The sequence below is a fragment of the Macrobrachium nipponense genome, chromosome 22 (genome assembly GCF_015104395.2).
Source record: "Macrobrachium nipponense isolate FS-2020 chromosome 22, ASM1510439v2, whole genome shotgun sequence".
NCBI lineage: Eukaryota > Metazoa > Arthropoda > Malacostraca > Decapoda > Palaemonidae > Macrobrachium > Macrobrachium nipponense.
This window is the reverse complement of record NC_087213.1, coordinates 61,830,595-61,848,243: the sequence shown is the minus strand read 5'-3', so window position 1 is coordinate 61,848,243 and position 17,649 is coordinate 61,830,595. Positions and strand designations below refer to the sequence as shown.

At 40.4% G+C, this 17,649-nt stretch overlaps 1 protein-coding gene and 1 long non-coding RNA gene across 3 annotated transcripts in view; one reads left to right on the top strand and one right to left on the bottom strand.

The window, feature by feature from the left end:
* The window catches only part of LOC135198714 (collagen alpha-1(XVIII) chain-like), a 751,537-nt gene extending 735,510 nt beyond the window's left edge, over nucleotides 1–16,027 (top strand). Inside the window, exons 33-35 of the mRNA XM_064226569.1 lie at nucleotides 779–973; nucleotides 1,406–1,521; nucleotides 10,249–16,027. Coding sequence (XP_064082639.1) covers nucleotides 779–973; nucleotides 1,406–1,521; nucleotides 10,249–10,546 — 609 coding nt within the window. The 3' untranslated portion in view covers nucleotides 10,547–16,027. The remainder of the gene's footprint in view (nucleotides 1–778; nucleotides 974–1,405; nucleotides 1,522–10,248) is intronic.
* The window catches only part of LOC135198715 (uncharacterized), a 107,956-nt gene that overhangs the window by 29,607 nt on the left and 60,700 nt on the right, over nucleotides 1–17,649 (bottom strand). The gene's annotated exons all lie outside the window — the stretch shown is intronic.

The following is a 17,649-nucleotide window of genomic DNA, read 5'->3' as shown; positions in this document are numbered from 1 at the left end:
GTATGAGAGGGATCAGCCAGCCAACAACCATTATTCACTTCAAAGTTTATATTTGTATGATTAGTATATTATATTCAACTATTCTCTTCAAGGTAATTCCTGACATTATTTGTATTTTACAATCTCCTAACATCACTAGTGTGGATAAAAGTAGTGGAGCCCCAGTTGTTTTAACTATCATCCAGTTTTGATTATGGCACTCATCAATGTGGTATCCATTTATCAGTATAGCTAGCCATTTGATTGGTACTTTATCATGCTTAATGCTTTCTGTCACTTTATCATTGATAATTCTTGCACAGCATTGCAAAAAATTGTCAACGTTTGTACAGTGAAACCTGTACTCTCCAGATTTCAGTAGTACATAATTCTTCTCATTGTCGGAGTTTTAAAGATTTTTAATTCTTGCCCAAGTCTTTAAATAAAAGACTGTAATATTGGTCTTGGAGGGCTTATTTGCAATCTTGCATTAATTTCTGCTCATGGAAAATGATTATCGTACATATTGCTCAATGTGCATGTAACTGTATGTCAGTTCTCAGTGTGTAATTTGCATATAACAAAAGCATTAGAGTTATTTAATGCTGTTAGTAATTATCAATTTCATACAATTGTTCTTTTATCTTGAAATTTCATTGATCACATTTATGTATGTATTGTGTACTGTAATATAAAGGCTAATAATTCTGTATGCATACAGTAATTCTTCCATGTAGCCACTTTATTTATAATAAATGTTCTGTGTTAATGTTATTAACCAATAATTTTATTCTTTTAGTTACGATTAGCAGCACTGAATAAACCAACGACTGGTGATATGATGGGAATTAGAGGTGCAGACCTGAACTGTTACAGACAAGCTCGTTCGTCAGGATTAGGAGGGACCTTCAGAGCATTCCTCACATCTAGAGTTCAGAACCTAGACTCCATTGTAAAACAAGCTGATAGCCACCTTCCAGTTGTTAACATTCATGTAAGTAATTTTGTCATGATGTGCTACCTCCAAACAAAACGCTTTTTCAATAAGCAGAGTTCTCTCATTGACCCATATTCCTAGATCATCTTGGGCTAATTAATACATTATGTACTCTATAAAGAGTTGTAAAATTGGACCCATACTCCTAGATCATCTTCACTATCGTTTTAGGAACTGCCTTAACGAATATTTTAGATGCTACTGCAAAGCCAAAGCTCTGAGCTTACATTTGGCAAACCAGTAACCCCCCCCTTTTAGGGGTGTGTTAGCTCATTGGTATTGCCAGTGACTTCCAATGCATTGCGCTGGTTTCAAGTTCATCCAATAAGTACAGTAGTATAGTATATATTTATAAACTTCTATCAATGTAATGTACTTAACATGAAAGAAATTCAAGTGCTTATTCAATTGATATCATGCTCTTTTCAGGGAGATATACTTTTCCATTCTTGGAGAGAGATTTTCTCAGGGTCTGGTGCCATCTTCTCACATAAACCACGAATCTACAGCTTTGATGGGAAAGATGTCCTCAATGACTCCACCTGGTAAGATGAACAGTAGGCCTCTTGTTATTGCAAATTAACATGTGATATTTTATATTCATAGGAAATTTTTTTGAAGAAATTATTCAGAACACCTTAATTCTACTAGAATATATATTTCTATAAACCTTAAATTTATTTTCAAATAAAGCCTGCTCTTAAAATGATTTCATTTGAACTGCCTAATATTCAAACAAACAAAATCTTAAGAGTAGCCAAGTTTACTTCTAACAAGCCAATTGTTGGAAATTTACAGATTGCTGCTAAATAAATGCTGCAGTAAAGTTAGTAATTTCAGTGAATATAAATTTGAATTTCACAACTTACTCCCAGTAAAGACTGCTTTTAGCAATTTATTTCCATAAAACTATGCAATAAATCAAGAGTCTGATCAACTACATCAAAGAGCCCATTTGGACTCATTTAGAGATACATATTTTAATTTTGCTTCATTTGAGTATATAGTACTACAGGGAGTCCCCGGGTTACGACGGAGGTTCCGTTCTTGAGACGCGTTGTAACCCGAAAATTGTTGTAAGCCGGAACATCATAAAAGATCCTAAGAAAACATGTTATTGTTATAATACAATTAAGTTTGTTCATACTTACCTGGCAGATATATATATATAGCTGTATTCTCCGAAGTCCGACAGAATTTCAAAACTCGCGGCACACTCAGTGGGCGGCCAGGTGGTAGTACCCATTCCCGCCGCTGGGAGGCGGATATCAGGAACCATTCCCATTTTCTATTCATATTTTATCAGTGCCACTGTCTCCTGAGGGGAGGTGGGTGGGCACTTAATTATATATATCTGCCAGGTAAGTATGAACAAACTTAATTGTATTATAACAATAACATTTTGTTCATGAAACTTACTTGGCAGATATATATATAGCTGAATCCCACCTTCGGATGGTGGGAAGAGACAGAATAGGATTTGTAGGAAACTTAAATTAAGTAGATGATATACACCTTGGTTCCTCACCTGTTAGCAAAGTAGACTCTGTGATTAATGTCACTTCAGCCTGCTTGTGCTTAATCAGAGTTGCCAGCCAGGTGGAGACCTGTAGTGCTGGTGCGCTCTGGATGCTCTGTCAACGGGGACGTGACCTCAATGTGACAAGAGCATAGAGCCATACAAATGAGGGCAACGAAGCAACTGACCACCACCTGACCAACTATCCAAGACCCCCTGAACACTAGGCTAAGAGATGGGAGGTCTTCACCAAAACCTCACCACAACCAAAAACCACAACAACTAAAAACTAACCTAAACCTAACTAAGGGATAGGGAGAGAGCTACCTTCAGCCCCCAAGACTGTGTCTGCAGAAACGTATGGCCCAAGAGAACAACAGTCCTCGTATATCGTTCTCACATCTCTCAAGTAGTGTGAGGCGAATACTGAATTGCTCCTCCAAAAGGTGGCGTCAAGGATGTCCTTGATCGACATGTTCCTTTGGAAGGCAAGCGAGGTTGCGACAGCTCTGACCTCGTGAGCTTTCACTCGCAAGAGGCTCAAATCGATCTGTGTGGAAGACGAATGAGCCTCTTTAATGACGTCCCTCAGAAAGAACGCCAATGCGTTCTTGGATAATGGTATATCGGGTCGTTTAACCGAACACCAGAGATTATCTGAGGGACCTCGTACTTCTTTAGTCTTGTGGACATAAAACTTTAGAGCCCTGACAGGGCACAGGACTCTCTCAGGTTCTTGGCCCACAAGGATTGTCATACCCTTGATTTCAAAGCTCCTTGGCCAAGGGTTCGACGGGTTTTCATTCTTTGCTAAGAAAGTGGGACTCAAAGAGCAGACAGCATTGTCCCCTTTGAAGCCCACTCTCTACAAATGGCCTGAATTTCGCTAACTCTCTTTTCGCCGTCGCCAGAGCAGTTAGGAAAAGAGCCTTCTTCGTCAAGTTCCTAAGAGACGCTTCATGTAGAGGTTCGAAAGGACTCGACATTAACAGTCTAAGGACTAAATCCAAGTTCCAAGAAGGAGGCCTCGCCTGAGGTATCTTGGATGTCTCAAATGATCTCAGGAGATCGTGAAGATCCCTGTTATCAGACAGGTCTAGTCCTCTGTGACGGAAGACTGCCGACAGCATACTCTTATATCCCTTGATGGTCGGGACAGCCAGCTTCTGTACATTCCTTAAAAATAGCAGGAAATCGGCTATCTGGCTCACAGAGGTAGTGGAAGAGGAAATTCCCTCCTTTCTACACCATGCCCTGAAGGAAGCCCACTTCGACTGGTAAACAGCTCTCGAGGACGTTCTCCTAGCATTGGCGATCGCCTTTGCAGCTACTTTAGAAAAACCTCTTGCTCTGGCCAGCTTTTCGATAGTCTGAACGCAGTCAGACCCAGAGCGGAGAGGTTTTCGGTGATATCTTGCGAAGTGGGGCTGTCTGAGTAGATCTTTCCTCCAGGGCAACGTCCTCGGAAAGTCTATGATGAATGACATTACCTCTGTGAACCATTCCTTCGCGGGCCACATCGGGGCGATCAGGGTCAACCTCGTCCCCTCCGATGCCGCGAACTTCCTTACTACTTCCCCCATGATCTTGAATGGCGGGAAGGCATACAAGTCTAGGTTCGTCCAGTCCCAGAGCAGAGCGTCTATCGCGACTGCTCCCGGATCCAGCACAGGGGAGCAATAAAGAGGCAGCCTCTTTGTTCTCGATGTCGCAAATAGGTCGACTAACGGACACCCCCACAGTCTCCAGAGCTCTCGACAGACGTCCTGGTGCAACGTCCATTCCGTCGGCAGGATCTGATCTTGTCGGCTGAGAAGGTCTGCTCTGACGTTCTGGACTCCTGCGATAAATCTCGTCAGGATCCTTATCCGTCTCGCATCTGCCCACAGCAGAATCTCCCTCGCTAAATAAAAAAGAGGACAGGAGTGTGTACCTCCCTGCTTCTTTAGGTACGCAAGGGCTGTGGTGTTGTCCGAGTTGACTTGGACTACTTTCTCTGCAACCTTTTGTTGGAAGAACTGTAGCGCCAGAAAAACCGCCGCTAGTTCCTTTACATTGATGTGCCAGGACACCTGTTCCCCCCTCCAGGTGCCTGACACTTCCTCCCCTCCCAGTGTTGCTCCCCATCCCGACACCGAGGCGTCGGAAAACAACACTAGGTCTGGGCTCAGAAGCTTTAGGGACAGCCCCTCTCGAAACTTCCGAGGATCTAGCCACCATCTTAGATGGTTCTTCACCGATTTGGTGATGAAAAGGGTCGCATTCAGATCCTCTCTGACTCTCCATTCGTCTGCTAAGAAAAACTGGAGAGGTCTGAGGTGTAGTCTTCCCAGGGAAACAAACTTTTCCAGCGAGGAAATGGTTCCCAGCAGACTCATCCATTCCCTCGCCGAGCAAGCTTCCTTCCCCAGGAAGGCCGAAACTCTCTCTAAGCCTTGCAGCTGTCGTTCCTGGGACGGAAAAGCTCGAAAAGCCACTGAATCCATCTGAATCCCCAGATACACGATGGACTGTGTTGGGGTCAGATGCGACTTTTCGAGGTTGACCAGAAGTCCCAGGGACTTCGCCAAGGCCAAAGTGAAGTGAAGGTCCTTCAGACACCTTTCTTCTGACGATGCTCTGATCAGCCAATCGTCGAGATACAGGGACACTCTTATTCCTGCAGAATGTAACCATCTCGCTACGTTTTTCATGAGCATGGTAAATACCATCGGAGCCGTGCTTAAACCGAAACAAAGGGCTCAGAATTGCCAAACTTTGTCCCTTAGCATAACCTCAGAAAACTTTCTTGAAAGAGGGTGGATAGGCACGTGAAAGTATGCGTCCTGTAGGTCCAAGGACACCATCCAGTCGCCCGGTCTTAAGGCTCCTAGAACCGACTGAGGTGTTTCCATCTTGAATTTTTTCTTTTCTACGAAAAGATTCAGGCTGCTTACGTCCAAGACTGGACGCCACCCCGACGACTGCTTTGGTACCAGGAAAAGTCTGTTGTAGTATCCTGGTGACCCCAGGTCTAAGACCTGCTCCACCGCTCTTTTCATGATCATTTGATCTAAAAGATCTAAAAGAACCTGATGTTTCTCCCCTTGATACGATGGGGAAAGATCTCTGGGAGTCGTAGAAAGAGGAGGAGGGTCCACAAAGGGGATCTTGTACCCGTTCCACTATCTTGAGGGACCACGCATCTGTATCTCTCTCTCTCCACGCACCCGCAAAGAACTTTAGCCTGGCTCCGACAGGCATCTGAAGGACTTTCTTCTCACTTAGAAGATTTAGGTTTGAAGGAACCTCTTCCTCTTGCAAGTCCTCTCCCTCGAGGAGCAGCTCTCGAGGGAGGCGCGCTACGAAAGGGTTTAACCTTCCTAGGAGGTTGTCCAGACGACGACGTGGTAGGGGACTGCGGGACGTCTTGAAGACTGGGCCAAGAGATCCTGGGTAGCCTTCTCTTGGTAGGCTCACTGCCAGGTCCCTTACCATAGCCTGGGGGAAGAGATGGCTCGAAAGAGGTGCAAAGAGAAGCTCTGCTTTCTGCGATGCAGAAACAGACCTCGCTGTAAAATTGCAGAAAAGCGCTCTCTTCTTGAGGAAAGCAGTGCCGAAATGAGACACTAACTCTTCCGAACCATCCCTGACGGCCTTGTCCATGCATGACAACACATTGGACAGCTCCCCCAGACTCAAAGAATCAGGACTCCTAGATTGAAGATCCAGGACTCCTAGGCACCAGTCTAGGAAGTTAAAGACTTCCAGAGTCTTAACAGACCTTTCATGTGATGGTCGATCTCCGTTGGTGTCCATGAAATCTTAGCGGACGATAAAAGGGATCTCTTCTGGGCATCTACCAAACTAGCAAAGTCCCCTTGGGAAGAAGACGGGATCTTAACTCCTACTTCAGCTTTGGTCTCATACCAAATGCCGCCTTTCCCACTGAGTCTTGAAGGAGGAAGGGCGAAAGTCGACTTGCCCTGATCCTTCCGACGTTCCATCCAATCCTGCAATTTCTTGAATGCTCTCTTAGTGGACAAGGAAGTCTTCATCTCCACCACTTCCGAAACCTTGCCCAACTTCGAAGACGAAAACTGAGAGGGAGGAGACTTAGGAGCTGCAGGCTGGAACTTCTCACCAAACAAAGAACGTAAAAGACGAACCAGCACCTTGTAGTCGGAAACCAACGAAACTGACAGCTGTTCTTCCTCCACTGAGTCCGCCGGACTACTAAGCTCTCCTTCCTCCCGAAGAGGCAAAGGAGATTGAACCTCTGGAGAGGGCGTGCGCCCAACGGTCTAGCCTTCAACAAAGGCTTTCGAGGAAGACTAAAATCAGCCTCTTCAAAGCGACCGACCTTCTGTCGATCTTTAGAGCTCGAACCACGAAGAGCGTCCTGACCGCGCTGCGCGTCAAGAGAGGTTACTCTTAGTCTCTCTGAGGAGCGTCCTTACGTTTCACGCTCAAGCGTCCAGCTTTCGCTTTCAAAGCGTCCTTCTGAGCGCTCTCGAAAGCCTTCTCCACAGGCAAAGCGTCAAGCAAAACAACCCGACGATAGTCTTCCAAAGCGTCCTGCCGAGAGTCTTCAAAAGCGTCCTCCAAGGCGTCCTGTCGAGCGTCCTCAAAGGCGTCCTGACGTGCGGGCGGAGACAGAGACGAACGAGGAGACGGAGAAGGAGACTGCCTCGTCCTCTTGACAGGCAGTCTAGCGTCCTTCCTACGTTTAGGCTCAACTGCTGCTGGGCGAGTCTTCCGAGCCATTAAGGCCGACAATTGGTCTTGAAGCGACGCAAGAATACTCTTCGTAGGTGAAGAACCAAGAGGAGGTGAAGGGCTGCGCCTGCGAGAAGACGAGGGGCGGGGGGACGCCTCCTTCCTTCTCAAAGGTACAGCAACCTGCCTCTCCGAGGCGCGAGAGAAGCGCTTCTCAGCGTCGTCCTCGGACGACGTCCTACCTCTCTTCTGAGCAGGAAACGCGTCATACGACGCAGGCGAAGACCGCAACGAGAGCGGAGAGAGGGGACGTAAAGCGTCCTCCCTAGGAAAAGTCCTTTTCAACGGACGCGAGTCACTCCGAGCGCTCCACCCCTTGCGCGGGGAGGGCGCCTCGGAGGACGAAAAACAGTCCTTAAGGATGCGAGCCTGAGCACGCTCCTTGGCAGCCTGGGAAGAAGCAACAGGTCCTGCCGAAGGGACGCCAGATCGGTGGGGAGCCCCGTAACCCTCTTGCGGCTTTCGACATGCCCACTCCCTGAGTTCTGGGAGTCCGACAGAGGTCTAGACCTAGAGGCATTATGGGGCCGATCTGACGCCCCCTGCACAACACTAGGGGCACGATCACACACTTTACTCGAGCCGTTTTCAAGGGCCAACACTTTGGACTCTAGAGTGCGTAATGACTCTAGAATCAGAGAAAGGGCATTACCTTCTCCAGACACAGAACTAGGGCCCTCAGGCAACAACACAGGATTAGGTGAAGCAAATTCTACTGGTGTTAGAATAGGAGAAATGTTACTTCCCTTACCTTTCGTAGAACCGCTCTTGGAGGAAGCCCTCCTGATCCTATCGCGCTCCAACTTACGGCGATAGGATTCATACACCTTCCATTCATCCTCAGTCAAACTTTTGCATTCAATGCAACGATCAACCAGCAAACAAACATGCCCCCTACACCCCATACATACTGTGTGGGGGTCTACCGATGATTTCGGTAGCCTCACCTTGCAATCACTTCTCACACACACTCTGAAGGCTTCGACTGAACTTGATCCCGACATCACGTTCATGCAAAGAAAAGCCAATCCAAAATCCAAAACAGTCCACTATTGCGTATGCCAATCCAACAATCCAGAGTCAAAACCAAAAGTCAATCCAGATACTTATAACGAGTCAAAATCCAAAAATCCTGGGCGGAGGTCTGTAAACAGGTGTTTACCGACCGGCGACAGAAAAAAATATGAATAGAAAATGGGAATGGTTCCTGATATCCGCCTCCCAGCGGCGGGAATGGGTACTACCACCTGGCCGCCCACTGCGTGTGCCGCGAGTTTTGAAATTCTGTCGGACTTCGGAGAATACAGCTATATATATATCTGCCAAGTAAGTTTCATGAACAAACTTACTTTTAATGCATTGGGTGCATTAAAAACTATGTAAACTGCATTCTTATTGCATTTTTCACCAAAAAGACCTTCAAATATTGATTATTTTGCATTTTTGGTGTCATATTTCTTCTGCCAGATGAGCGTTGTAGGCATCGTAACCCTGGAAATAATTTCTGATTAATATAATTGAAAAGCGCCTTAACCTCGAAACGTTGTGAGCTGAACCCATCGTAACCCTCCGGGGACTACCTGTATATACAGGCAGTCCCTGTGGTTCTATTCTCAGTGGGCTGCTGATAACCGAAAACTGCCATCAACTGAAACTCGACAATACATATATGGTCACCAAGTTTCGGTTAATGGCCCTCTGTTAGGTTATGCTATGACACTATAACTCAATCACCAGTACCTTAATAGCGCCATAAATCGCCGATTTTACGGCAGTAGACGATTGCCATAAAACCAGATCGCCTTTAACCGAGATCGCCGATAACTGAGGACTGCCTGTATACAGTGGTCCCGCGTATTCGCGGGATATGCATACCAGACTCCCCCGTGAATAGTTAGAACCCACAAATGTTTGGAATCCCTATAAAAACACTAAAAACAGCCTATTTTGTTAGTTAAAACTCAAGAAAAACCCACTAAAAATATTTATATATGATTTTTTAATACTTTTACCACAAAAAGTGCATTTTAGGATGAAATTGATAAAAAAAACTAGGAATTTGTGGATATTTCTCATAGAAAAATACCATGAATGTGCGAATTTTCCGCGAATAATGCGGGGAAACGTTCCCAAGAGAAAAACGCGAATGTGTAAGTCCGCGAATCTGGAGAACGCGAACACTGGGGGTCCACTGTATCTTATTACAGTTCCTTTAGAACAGAATTACAGCTCATTTGTCAATAAATTTAATTTACTATATACATTTTGTCAATAAATTTAATTTACTATATACATGTCTGAAATACTACTACGTACAGCATACCAGAGCCAACTTGAATTCAAGGGGTTAGGTGGACAAAACTTTTCCTGTACACAAAATTTTGAATCATACTTTTCCTTGCCCTAATAGGAATCAAGATCATAAACTGCCAAAATTCTACGAACTACCATTTTGGTGAACTCCAAAAGTGATGTTACCAGGGACTTTTGAATTTTTAAAAGAAACTCCACTACAACTTACTCATGTTTATGTAAAATCTCTATATACTTGCTGCTGCTATATATTGATGACTCTAGGCAAAGTTAGTTTCTGAATGGGTCACACCATTGCTGTACCAACAAATCAGGGTCAGGTCTTTGCTCTGTTATTTTAGCCTTGCGATTAAAGAATAAATATAATTAAAAAAAAAAAAAAGTGTTCTTGGTTGCAGACTACTTATTCCAAGGACATGAAGCTTATTACTTAGATGTATAATGCCATTTGACCAAAGTGGAAAATAAAGATCTTCCAGTTATGAGAGTTAACACCCTGAAACTTAATATGTATATCTTCCTGAAGTTCTCAGAATATGTACCAGTATCATTAGCTGAACTTTTTAATATACAGTACTGCAGCCATTACTTTATGTATCATAGAATAAGGATCATGCTGTTTTTTCCCAGGATTAATGAGGAACAGTAAACAGAAATAAATTAATTTTTATACTTCTTCCAGGCCTCAAAAATATGTTTGGCACGGATCTGATCTCCGAGGTGAACGGATACTCTCAGCTTATTGTAATGGGTGGAGCACAGGCACAGATTCTGTTGGCCTTGCTTCTAATCTACGAAAAAGTCGTCTTTTATCCCAGGAAAGATTTGGCTGTCACAACTCATTTGTTGTTTTGTGCATTGAAGCAACAAGTCAAACTCCTTTTCGTCGAAGAAGGCATACAGGTAATCGAGAAGGCGATATAACAGAGGAGGAATATTATGAGATGCTAAATTCTATGGACTCGAGTGAAAATGACTAAAGTCCTTCCAAACAGAAAATCTGAGATTCTTCTAATAATTGTTCCATGTAAACCTGTGGCAGTCAGTTGAAAGCAGTACTGTTGTAGAATATTTGTCCACACTGTACTAAAGTCACAGACAAAAAATTATGACATACAGACTCATCAACAAAAGTACCCAGGTTTATTTCATAAGGTTTACACCTATTGTTTTGGCAAGTGTTTGTAAATCTTTACAGGAAATGAAATATGTTTGTCTGGAAAACTTCATCCTGAACTTTTATGTTTTTATTTATCAAAATGAACTAATCAGCTTTTATAAAGATTTCATTCTGAATACATGTGGATGGTTAACTGTATACAGTACAAGTGCCAAACAATTGAAAAATAATCCTGAAAAGGCACTTCGTTACAATAATGAATGGAGCAAAGATTTGAGTAATACCAAAAAGTAACCTACATTTCATCGGATGATTATTGCACATTTTGTATTTTACCGCAACACAGAAGTGATTCTACACGTAAACTTTGTAAATAATGATTTAGTGTCTGAAATTATAATACTATTTGCATTACATACCAACCAAGGTGTAATGAGTGTGAACAACTCTGTTAAATCCAACCAGGCACTGTCATCAAAGTGAAACTGTTCATTACCAATGATTGTTTCACATCTACTGAAGGGATGTTCAATTACACATTTTTTATGAAAAAATGTTGAGTCAACAAATTTCAAGGAATGTGTTAAATGATGATGTATTCAGGAATACTGCAGCATTCAGTTAGACCAACATAATGGTTTAAAAGCTTTGCCTGCATCCTGAGTGACCATGGTTTCACCCCTACCTCACTCTCCTAGGAAAGCTGGAGTGCCAATTATTTAGTTTTTGGGACCATTCTCCAGGATACTCTGTTTCCTCATCACAATCATTCCAAGAAGGCCCATTGCCCAGTTTCCTAAATCAACATACTATTATACTCCAAATACTTTCAGTATGACCTCATAGTTTTCATGTCCTCAGTAAAACTTACATTTCACTGTATGCTTATTTATTACAACTTAGGTTGTATGATACTTAATCTCAGTGATAATACTTAAGGCATTTACATAGAATGTCACAAATAATGTTAGTACACAACATAGAATGTCACAAATAATGTTAGTACACAACATTGCTATAAACTTTTCATGTCCTGTTAGGGGCAAACATAGCATATGGTCAGTGACCAAGTTATAATTAGAATGTAAACTTAGAATGAGTAGGACCTCTGTAAAAGTGTGCCCATTGCTTTTTGTACTTCTTGTCATTTATATTGGGTAATGGACTCTGGGCTTGGAATGGTAAGGTTGGCAGAGTTTATGAGTGCTTACCTGATGAATAAAATGACCAGAGGTCTGTTTTGCTAAACAAATAATGAACAGGATTGCCAACAGAAACTACCATTCATAATTAAATCCTCTATTTTTACAACTTAAGCACACTTCTTTGACATTCACACTTTTATTGTAACTGATGTAACGTTCGTTGGAATTTTATTTGATATAATACAAGTTATACCTTATTTATTTATCATGCAATTCCTGTACACTGCTGGAATACTCAATCCAGAATAAAAGTAAATGACTGGCCTTATATTCTTGTATTTGAAGTTTGTAGAACCGAGCTCTAGTATCACCGAGAGCAACTGAACCAATGCATCACTAATTGTATCCATGTTTCCTTGTATTGATAGCTCCCCCCTATATGAGTGTGTCTTGAAATAATCCCCTTGAGTTTTTTCATTATTTAAACTGCTGTTAACTGTAGTTAACATTTTACATAAATTGAACTATGAAAAAATTGTATGCATAATTTATTTCCCAATACAGTTTATTTTGAGATCTGTGATTCATAGGATATATATACTATGTAATATATATTTATAGGATTAAGAAGTGTTTCAGTTAAAATAAATTCATGTCTTGTAAAAAAAATGGAATGCAACCTGGCTGAAGTGCATAAACATAAGAGTCAGTACCTAATGTAATAATTGATTTTACAGAAAAATATAATTTGCATAAACATATAAACACTGTCGTAGAGACAGCCAATGAATACATTATAAAAACAGGTAACTTTGCAAAATAACTATTACCAACTTTTAGATTGGCCAATATTTGGAATAATTTTAGTCTTATTGAATAACATTTAAATATCTAGCACTCCATAACTTGGAAAGATGTAATAGAATCAATTTCAGTTGTACATAATACAAATAATTAGATAATGATGATGCAAATGTATAAAATATGTGGCATACTCCTTTTGTTGGTAAAATCTTTTAGGCAATAATAATGTTTGTCTTTTGATTCATATCAACTCCTGTTTCTGCAAAGTATATCATATACAGTATATATACATATATTTTTTGTTTCAAATTGGGTAATCTAGTGTATGTCTAGTTAGAATACATTTTAGACAGTGACTGTGGTAGCATATGCTTCAGCTAAGTGGTGTACCCATGTGTCCTGCTATTTTGTGTGTTGTAAGGGTTTGTAATAAAACCTCGATATCCCTGACTGCATAATGTAAAAATACAATAATGCGAGTGAAAACCCTACTGCCAAACAGTTCCGTGGCACACCACTCTGTTTCCAATGTCATTAGGTTAGTGAAGCAAAAACTTTCAATCTTTGGGATTCAGAGTGGTAGAGTCATGTTTATGTTAAGAAATGACTGGTTAGGCTAAGAGATATCTGAATGAAATCCAACTGTCCTGAGATATCTTCTTTTATGATAATACATATCATAAACTCCTTTTGTAACTTCAGATGCTCATTTCGTGTGCTTAGTGACTGTGCGATGTGTTAAGGTGCTATTAAACAATATGGTTTTGAACTGTGGCACGGCAGGACTGAAAATACTTTTCACAGAAAAAAATCAGAAAATCTATTGGATGAAGTCAGCACATTGGCACCAAATTCAAGAATTTCACATGATTCTGCAGTATAAAATTGGTGTGCATTACAACACTGTTCAATTGACTTTTGAAAATGCTTTGTATAGTGTTAAATCTCGTGACATCCCTGTAATTATGCACAGAAAATGCTATACTACTCTGACAATGTAAAGTTCCTGACATCACACAATGATCCTGAACATTACAAATCTCTGACAAAAGTTCTGGCTACATAAGTTGAGCATATTCCTGTAGCAGAAGTCTTAAGGAGTAGGACCTAGGTGGGTCAGAGATTGTTTAAATAGTTTTAATTATAAGTGATATGAAATGATGCAAGAAACCATTACTGCTCTTCCAGCTATTTTAACTAGCTTAATGGAGTTTTATTTTTGCAGCTTTATTAGGCTTTATTTGCAATTTATTGCCATGTGAATATTTTCTCAGTTTTTGTGGTACTATACATGTAATATTTAAATTATTTTGCAGTCCATTATTTTGATAACTATAGAGAGAAATTAAATAATAAATGTAGAATATGTGTATTGAAAAGGCACTCCTGTAACTCCCAGGTCATTCAACTTCTTATATAAAAAGTAGTTCATTTAGACTTCTTTAGTTTACTTCAGCTTTTTATCCAGGACAAGTAAACCAAAGAAAATGACCACATTAATATGTTTGATCTATTAATTATTAATTTGAGATAAATGAATTCAACAATTTTGAAACAATAGATACTGCAATATACAATATGAAAAGGGGTGACAAACAACTAACCAATAGTATTAGGATCTGCTTGTTTCTTCAAGAACACAAAAAAATTAAAATGTCTGCTTCGCATGCTAAAAAATTTATAAACTTGAGTTATAAAAAGCCTTTGAAAATTAAGAAATAAATACTTACTGTACTTAACTATATACATTACATGATAACAATCAGGTGGTAAAACTTGCTAAATTGTAATTCAGTTAGCCATAGCAATATTAAATATACCACATGATTAAATAGTAAAGGAGAATGAAAATCCTCAATACTTTTTTAAATCCTCATTACTTTTTATAGCTTTTACAAGGTGCTGACAGGAAACTGGTCAATGGTGGGAATTTAAACAAACAAAATAAATCTAAAGAAACAAGTAAAGGATCTACGAATACTGCTTTGTCTAAATCATCTTTCTAGTTTAATAAAATTCTGTGAATGATGACTACTAGAACTGTATCCATAATCTATGCAGAGATAATGTGGGTATTATATTATACTCACATTTTTATATGATAGGTCTGTATTCTAGTCATTGATAATACTGTAATATTAAGTTTAAATAATTTTGAAAAGCACATGACACATAGTACCATTTACTGTATACATTATTGCATTCAAGGTCTGTATAATTAGTCATTTGATTATGTGAATTTAATTTAGTGCAGATATCATACAACAAATATATGTGCAAATTTGCCCTATTCAATACCTGTTTTCTCTTGGAAATCATTGTCAAGTTTAAAATAAACATCAATTTTCAATGTTGATAGAGACCACATCTCTTAAGCAAGTTGCAAACTCACAAATAGACAATGAGCAAAAGGAAAATATTCATGTAATATGACAAGTTTAGTATTTTTAAAAATTAATGTTTCTGTTTGTATTAACATAAGATTTCTGCTGTACAGTGCTTTACATTGAAAATTCATAGTGGTGACGCCTTTCCGAAGCTGATCTACGAGTGTATTTTAGTACTGCGGTAACTAGCTTTATATTAGTAACTTTACTTGTTTAAATTTTTTAAAAGGCAGTCAGGTATCATGGTTTCTCACAGTCAAGTACAGCAGAAATAACATAACTCATCTGCAGGTCACATAAAAGTCAAAAGTGGACCCCCTTTGCTAAAAATGTAAACCTATCACTAATTAGTTTGTTAACATGTTGCCACTGCCAAGAGAGATTTTGATCAATTTGTTGTCATCAAAGAAACCAACTAGTACTGTAATGTACGTATAATGTTTACTAAATAAAACACACCCTACATAAACTTTGTAACTTGTCAAAAGCAACTTGAAATTATTGATTCCTTAACCCTTTATTTATTTTCAAATACAGTAGTTGTGAATTATCTTCATACGAGAAAATGAACTTTTGCATAATTCTAGTTAATAAATCCCTACTTTTGTCAGTATTTTCTAATATAGTAATACTGAACTTCATATGCAACTGCTAACTTTGAAATCCTAGTAAGCATGTGCTATCCTCTTTTTTTATATTTATAATGAAATATAATTTATCTCTGGTACATCTTTATGTTCCTGATATAAATTTGATGCTTTAGGTGAATTTATTTGTTAGTTAAAGCTTAATTTATTTCATACAGTAAGATTTCTTGACTTTTTCACTGACATATTTGTAGATAAGCTTTGCAAATTCTTTACTTTGGTTATTTAATTTTTCATCCATTAATATAGTACTGTATTTAAGGTAGTTGAAAGAATGTAACTTGTGAATGCTGTTGAGACAATGTATCTTTATTCCTTTTTCATAACAACTGTTCCTCTCTGTTTTCAATAAAATAATCCAGTAAGAAATCTTTTCATTATGCCCTTATTATTATTGTTATTTTTTTTCTTTTGATCTATCACAGTCATCCTATTCAACTGGCTGGTTGTTATAGTGTGGGGTTCTGGGTTGCATCCTGCCTCCTTAGGAGTCCATCACTATGTGTGCTGTTTCTAGAAGCACACTCTACTGCACGAATCCTGGAGTTATTTTGGCTTTTAGTTTTTCCAGGTTCCTTTTTAGGGATCTTGGGATCGTGCGTAGTGCCCTATGATTATGGGTAAAATTTCCACTGGCATATCCCATCTCCCAATAGAGGGTTTGATTATTTCAAAAACATGAAGCAAAACAACTATCAGTATGACTACCTTACTCATTTGTATCAGACCAGTCCAGCATATGATGTGTCTATTCCTCAACCCGCCCGTAGGAAGAAGAAAGGATAAGATACAAAACTGCCCCATGAAGGGTACTGGGTGAATTACACAATCTGTTGAGCAGCCACCTAAGGGCCCAAGGAAAATGTGTCCAAAGACTTGTGGGCAACATCTCTTAGGTAAAATGAAGTGACATGGATTGATGTAACCAGGTACCAGCGTTCAAAATTCTATGAACAGCAAAGTTTTTCTTAAATGCCAGAGAGGAACTTAGACCTCTGACATCATGTGCTCTAGCCTGAACCAGACTCGGTGACAGAACCATCAAGAGACGAGTAAGCCTGCTTGAAGGTGTTCCTGGAATCTTCTTTTTTGGACCAACCAGTGCTAACAAAAAGTCTACAACACCTAGGTCTTAAATGGCGAGTCCTTTTAAGATAGCAACGTAGGGCTCTGACAAGACATAGCAAGAGCTCTTGCAGGTCATTGTCTACAAAGTCAATCGAAGATGGAATGGAAAAAGAGGCAAATCTGTCGTCATGCACCGAGGGATTCTTGACCATGCATTCTGGGACAAACTCAAAGGTCACAGACCCCCACAACCCCTGGTATGTTTCACATCTAACTTAGCCCATGAAGCTCCCCTACTTTTTCCAAAGAAGCCAAGGCCAACAGGAAAACTGTCTTCAGTGTCATAGCTTTGTCTGATGATCGATGCAAGGGCTCAAAGGGAGCTCGAGTGAGACTTCTCAGGACAAGCGAAACATCCCATGCTGGATGCTTGAGATGCAATGAGGTCTCCCAGATAAGCACCCCAACCCGAGATGGAGGTATCTGAAAACAGAGGGAAGTCTGTAAGGGGAAAATGCAGAGGGATTCCCACTGAAAGATTCTGAGGGTCCAACCACCAACGAAGGTCTTGCCACACCACTTCGGACAGAGAGACTCTGTAGAGGGGAATCTCCTGCCAGGAACCAGAAGTCTTTCAGTCTCCATTGCAGAGACTGAAGATGAAGACGACCAAGAGGGACCAGCTTCTCCAGAGAAGACAAAATCCCAAGAATGACCTGCCATTGGTGAGCTGGCTGTTCTGGTTGTGATAGGAACTTGCATGCTACTAACCACAGCTTCTCCAACCTCTGGTCTGACGGAAAAACTCTCGATGCTGCTGTATCTATAACCATACCTAGATAAAGAGCTTTCTGGCAGGGAACCAGATTCGACTTCTCTACGTTTACTATTATGCCTAGCTCCCGGCAAAAC